At 32.2% G+C, this 7,250-nt stretch overlaps 1 protein-coding gene across 1 annotated transcript; it reads right to left on the bottom strand.

The window, feature by feature from the left end:
* Window positions 1-259: 259 nt before the first annotated feature.
* On the bottom strand, window positions 260-1,382 carry LOC128553747 (uncharacterized). The gene has a single exon (XM_053534922.1). The coding sequence runs from the start codon at window positions 1,242-1,244 to the stop codon at window positions 675-677; it is 570 nt and encodes a 189-aa protein (XP_053390897.1). The 5' UTR covers window positions 1,245-1,382; the 3' UTR covers window positions 260-674.
* Between the last annotated feature and the right edge of the window lie 5,868 nt (window positions 1,383-7,250).

Raw genomic sequence — 7,250 nt, 5'->3', positions numbered from 1 at the left:
CGGCAAATTCGGATAAGACTTTGTCAATATTGACTATCTGAGTTCTGTCAGTACAATAAGATTTAAACAAGTTTATTTATTGAATCCACATTTCTGTAAGCTTGTCACAAATTGTAGCATTATCGACGATGTTAAACGCCTTTTGCCGATCAAGTAAAATCATACCAGTTCTAATCGTTCAGAATTATTTAGTTTTTATATAATCTTACATATGTACATGGCAAGTATCGATAGAGTATTTGTATCTAAACCCTGAAAGGAACTGGTATAATAAGGAATGTTTATAAACGTTTTCAGAAAACTTATAACATGTATATACAGAACGCTCCAGAGTTTAGACACATCACTGGGAATGCTTACAGGCCTAAATTTTAATTCAAAGGACAAACAAAAAAGAACTTTATTAATATACAAAACGGATAGAAATACAAACAACTTTGTCATGACTTATATCAGTCGTTGTTTGCAGCAGTTCGAAGTCATCTAAGTAGTTTCATCCGTAGCTGAGGTTTGATGTTGCATATCTCTTATGTTCAAGCCATGCATGATGATGGAACAACTCTGGATTTAACAACAACAATGCGATTTTCATAGGCTGTATATTTCTCAGCACATTCTATTACGCCAGCGTTATATTTCAGACGTTTGTATTTCTTCACTAGTAAATTGTGATTTTAGTCTTTATTTTTATGACCATGACCTTCACGATTGCCAGCTTTTGTCGTCTGGTGCGCAGCAAGAAGTGTTTTGGTACTATCTATCACAGTATGTTTGGATTTTCTAGAATAATAAACAAGCCAATTATCATATGCTCTCCGCCCAATTACAACTTCCGCTATACCATTCCACGGAAATGAACGCGTAGTAATAAAGTTGTCCTCCGCCCAACCTGTGAACAGTTTACCCCGCTCCTCAGCCATTTTGTTGATATTACCCCACGTAGGTGCTTTTGACTCTGTCACATTAAGGACATTACTTCTCTTGCCAACCATTAATACAGGTTTATCTAAATTTAAACTGGAATTTCTTACATAAAGTAACGTATTTATGAGCGTATCAGTAAATAGAATATCACCGTTACTGTAAGTGTAAAACGTAGAATTATAATTATCCATCACGTCTTTGTACATATATTGTAATACAGGAACGCCGTCTGCTGCTGCTACATGCACCTGTCTTGCTTCCCAACCATTCCTCGCACGTTCTTCAGCGACTGAAGTCTCGTTTGTAAAGATCACAGGCATCACAAACGGACGTAACGCCAACCAATATATAATGTTAAGTTATGCAATAGATATTTTTCAGGACTATCTTTCCAAGTAGTAAAGAGTGTGAGTATAGGTTCCGAATTATTTGCTAGTATTTCAGACTTACATTTTAGCACCATTGTAGTTTTACACGCGTTAGCATATTTTTTTTTGCGTTTGTTTTGCTTCAGTTCTTTGCTTTTGAGTTGTTGCGCAAGTAGTCTTCAAATCAGATGAAAGAACTTTTGTTGTAAGACTCTTATCGGAGAGATTTCGAAACTGTGAAACTGATCCTAACGTGTCTTTCCACACAGCCTAAAGAAACAAAGCGAAGTGAATTCTGACTCTAATCATATTACGTATTATGAAAGAAGTATGTATCGCGGATCAGGAAAATTGGGCCTGCAAAACAAAAGCTTTTACGAAATTTGAGAATATCAAGGGAGATAACTCACATACTAAAAAACATGACATCATGTTTCTAAAATTAGTTAAAATACGTTTCAACATTGCATCTACGCACAAGGCTTATGGTTGAAAATGTGCAAAATGTATTCATTTTTTGTACATTTTATCATAGGATTTGACACCTAAAATACTAGAGAATAAAAAAAGAAAATTTAACCTAAAGATGACCATTGTGTGTCGATTCGCAGTAAAACCCTACTCACTAACTCACTAAAAATTACAGTAATGAAGAAGTAATCTTTAAAATGGTCTTATTTCTCAAAGTCACTTATTAATACCGCCTCGAAAGAGTCTGTAAGAACAAAAAAAAAAAATCTAGATAACCTAGTTCAGTTTTGGCTAAGAAATACGCAAAGCCGGGGTATATTATGTACCCCATCAACTTATATAATGCCAAAAAACAATGCATAATAAAAATATTCGGTTAAACAACCAAGGAGATATATTCTTTTATCACGTATACAATATAATCCATTCCTTTAACCATATAAAGCTGAATGAGGGGTAATTAAAAGATTTAAAATAGAAGCAGTTGGTAGGAAAACCTATGTTTTCTGCAACCGATAATTAGAATTAACAACCCGTTATTAAGTAATAGCAACGTTATTAAATCTATTATGTACCCCACCCACTTATATAATGCAAAAAAATGCATAATAAAAATATTCGACCAACAACCAAGGAGATATATTCTTTTATCACGTATACAATATAATCTATTACTTTGACCATATAAAGCTGAATAAAGGGTATATAAACGATAAAAATAGAAAATAGAAAAGGGGGTAAGAAAATGTTTGTAATTTACAACCTGTTATTTACCATTTGATAAATACGAGCAACACTAATAAAAGGCGGTGAAACCTTTACTTATAAACTATTCAATTGGAAAGTAATTGATTTAAATACTCTTTCGGCCAATCTAGGTCAGGTTTGGCTAAGAAATACACAAATCCGGGATATTTTATGTACCCCACCCACTTAATATAATGCAAAAAAAAAATAAAATTAATACTATTCGAATAAAATCAATGAGATATATTATTTTTATCGCATATACAATGTAATCTATATTTCAGACAATCTAAAGATGGATGAGGGGTATTCAAAGATTTTAAATAGAAAAGGAGGTAGGAAAATGTATGTATTTTACGACCGATAATTTAACAAACAACCCGTTAGTTACCATTGAATAAATTCAAACAACACTAATAAAAGGCGACGAAACCTTTACTTGCAAACTATTCATTTGAAAATCAAATTATTTAAATACTCTTTCGTGCAGTATTTTTACAAAACCGGTAAAATGTACGGTAATGAAAAAAGACCCACCCATCTAAAACTATGCATAAACTGTGATTGATCGACCCATAAAATTTGCGGCAATTAACAAAGTATAAGTGGTTGCTTCGATGTTGTATACACCTGTTTTTACCTTTCTGATAATAAACAGATAGATGGAATGTAGTTCTAATAATATTATGTTGAATGTAAAGTAGAAATTTGACAAAATGTTTAACTTTAATGATCGTAAAATGAGACATTTTCATATGATTTGAATAATCTTTACCATACAGATGAATAAATGCAGAGCTCCAGTATGATTAAAATAATAATACTATACATGTCGTTCTTTTAACTTATATGACAAAAAATGTGTACAATATTCCAATTAATCGCACGGTTATAAAACATTGTTTTTTGTGCTCTCGGACATGCTGACAATTAAACAAAGTGTCAAATAGGTAACCGCGGGGCTACCTGGCTGAACACAATCGACTGTAGTGTATCGGATAATTTGATTCGCTTCACACTTCTCGGGAAAATCTCACAAGTACCTGAAGTAGGCGGAGCTTACATTATGCTATTGGCGTGTGTTTCGTGTATTCCACACTCATTTGACACCATGTAAATTGTCAACAGTCGGGATAGCGTTGATAAGCGCAACTTGGCGCAGACATGCAATTCGGCTCGATCTTCCTTTGAAATTTGTAATATTGTTTACATGTCGTACTGATACGACCATATTTTAAAATAGTTCCTATTGATACGGCCACATTTTAAAATAAATTCGTATCCGACCCCTAACAAATTCGTAATTAGGAAAATACGGCCCTTATCTAGAGCGCTGAATTGATTCATATTTTATAACTAATTAATGTAATGATAATTCATTTTAACACTATTCAAGAAATTTTACAAATTGTACAAAAACAGTAGCAATTAAATCCCCTCATAAACATATATAATGCAAATAGATTTTATCTGTGTCTTAACTCACCTGTCACCATGTAGTGACAAGGTAAGCTTTTATGATCGCCTTCGTTAGTCCGTCCGTCCACAATTATATGTGAACACGATATAGACCACATTTTACTATTGAGTTTAATCAAACTTGCACACAACTTGTATTAGAGCTAGGAGACGAGAAAGGAGAACTACTGGTCACAGGAGAACAACAAAGAAGCCAATGCAACCTTTCAAGGTTATGCATTGGAATACAGAAAGACTCCTCAATAAGAAAATGGACTTAGAGAACATTTTGTTCATTTTGTTTGGTAAGGACATTCAGGTCTTCTGCATCCAAGAGACTCACCTAAGCGAGGAATAATCCTTCAAGGTAAGTGGCAAATAGTGCTCCCGTTGTGACAGGTTTGGTAGGAGCAAGGGAGGAATCGTAACATGAAAGACATGCAACCTGCCTAGAACATTAGCATCGTTTCTAATTTTATAAAATTTACTTTTAAAGCAAATAATGAATTCATATTTTACGATTTTGCCCCGGAAACATCTAAACGAAACAATATGGCAGAAATCTTTAATACAATTTTGACAATATTTAATGACTTTCTGATTTGCTTAAAATAACTAATAATGATATAGACTCGTAACTGCGTAAAGAAGAAAAAATCATCCTCTTAATTAAAGCAAAGCGAGCTTTTTTTCACATTTAACTCGAACGCCTACACCACATCACCCTGAAAATTTCACTTCCACTGTTCCAGTCCCAGACACAGTCACAGAGAATTCAAAGATTTTATAATCACTAATTTTACACTGTTCCGATAATTATAATTAAAAGACTCACTTTTGTTTCTACTTAATAAGAATAGATGACTTATACTAAGCATAAAACAAAAATAAATGTAGTACCAAGTGTATTATTATCCTTTTCAATAATCGATCAATGTATGATGATATAAGCATTTTCATTATTAATTAACGTTACACAATGACGCCATTAAGAACTGCTGTCTGTGTGATGAAAGCAGAGACAAGCATAGTTAAATTACTAGACTTAGTTAAGATTTAATAATATGTTTAGAGAAAACGCCATGCAAAATTAAAACTGGACTCTGTAATAAAGCAATATGGAAGGAAACGTATGTAAAAACTAGTCCGTCAATGTGCGAGGAGCGTAATTTTGATATTAGGTCAATGACCTAAAATATCAGGCAAGTGATATTAGGCAATTTGTATAATAGTTGCATGAAAAAAGCAAGTAAAGTCATGTTGCAGCAATAGAATATTAAAATACTAAATTTCCAGAGAAAACGGCAGTAGACTTCTGATTTTTTTTTAAAAATAATTTTACTCTTTCACTGAAGTGCTTTCAATTGTATATATTTTGAAAGACCCATAGAAGCGTTTAATAATTCCGATATTATGAACTAATACGTAGGAGTTATGCAGACAAAATACGTAGGAGTTATGCATTTTATTGATCGTTTTACACAGAAGCTTAAGTTCGTCATACTTGTGCAGCGCCGCGAAGAGATAAAAACTGCCTAGCTACGAAGTGATAATCATCGTCGAAGAAAAATATGTTGATGAATACTAAAGGGTAAACAAGCAATTAGACTGAAAAGAGATATATTCCTTTCTTTCCTATTTTGTTCATCTAATTACATTTCGTAAATAATTGATCCAATACATCAAGGTTGTTGAACTTGTATCGAAACGTGTGTAATTGATGTTACAATTTTATTTCTCAAATAATAAAGTGTTAACTCTATGATTGCAAACATTAAAGATCACATAAAAATGTGATTCATTGACAACAATTAATTATACTATTTTGCTCAGTTTTAGTTGTCTCAGAATTTTGTTCGTTGTAAAATGATACTGGTTCAATTTATGTAAATAAACTGAGCACATCCAAATTTTAGTAAAATAAAATACCATAAGTGTAACAAAATAATTTAAGACTTTAAGCCATGATCCAAGCTAATTGGTGCTTTAAAATTAATTTTAAACTTAGAAAATGTTATTTTGGACATAATTTTGTCATTTTGTACCTTTCTCAATAATATTCATGAATATATTCATTAATTAATTAAAATACACATGCTGCTTTTTAAGACCAATAATCTTAGCTCCAGCTTGAAACAACTTTTTGCTGTTTTATCACCAAAACTGACCGGGATAATACCATCTATATGGTTGTCCTTTTTCAAAAATGAATGGTTGCCATGGAAATGGTGAAATCATATATAATTCAGAAAAGTTTCTTTTTTATTTTGTAAGAGTTTGTCCTGTCGATCACTTTGGTACCTACGAAAAAACAATTTGAGGGTATGGGGGCATGGTAAACCTTATTGGCCCCCGTACTATATGGGAAAAGGAAAACAACTCAATTAGTAAGGACGCATTGACGACGTTTTGACATTCAATGCACCAAAAAGTTTAAAGTTTCAAATTAGTTTTTTAAGTTTTATTTATCTAAAGTTACAGTCAATATTGGCTGATTTAGCACTATAAACAGAAATGTTTGTATTAAAAGGGTTATTTAAATCCCCGAAAGACGAATACTTTAAAGCAGATCACTGTCAAATGAGCTCCGGTTTATCAAAATTGCGGTTACTGTTAATAACACTATTAAATTATTCGGGTGTCATAAATTCAGACCTAAAATATCCAATTATTACATTGATAACCGCCAAGTTCTGAACCAATATCTTACGTTTCCTCATATACTGTTAACAAGGGCAGTAAAAATTATTTGACTAAATAAAACAAGGGTTTATGTAATGAATTATAAATAAATTCTCGATATACTCAAGTTATATATGTTGCTGACATGATATCTTAATGTTGATAACAATTATTAATCTTCCTTCCTACATATTTCTAAATACCGCAAAATAAAGTAGTGACGTATTTTAAAGCACCGATACGGAAACAGATCTCATTGTTTGAGAAGTATGGAACAATATTGTTTTGTAGGAAAACAGCTTAAGTTTACTGCCTTGCGCCAAAATCCAAAACAAACAAACAAAATGTTGAATAATGTCTGCTTAAAGTTTTTTTCAGGTTGATTATCGGCATGAAATAATTTCCCAATATCATATTTTGTCAAATCATTCATTTAAAAGGATGTCTTTTTTCGATGTGCGCCTTTCCAAACTCAATATATCATAGTATCAAAGAAATAAATTGCGACATCTTCCAATCAAGGTTTTTGTGTTTGTTGCATTCTGTATGATAATAAGAATATATTTTTTGCCGTCGTGCTAAAGATTGTCAATAAAATAA

This window comes from Mercenaria mercenaria, unplaced genomic scaffold, assembly GCF_021730395.1.
Source record: "Mercenaria mercenaria strain notata unplaced genomic scaffold, MADL_Memer_1 contig_4266, whole genome shotgun sequence".
In the NCBI taxonomy this organism is placed as follows: Eukaryota; Metazoa; Mollusca; class Bivalvia; order Venerida; family Veneridae; genus Mercenaria; species Mercenaria mercenaria.
The sequence above is the reverse complement of the archived record's forward strand: the minus strand, read 5'-3'. Positions and strand labels throughout refer to the sequence as shown.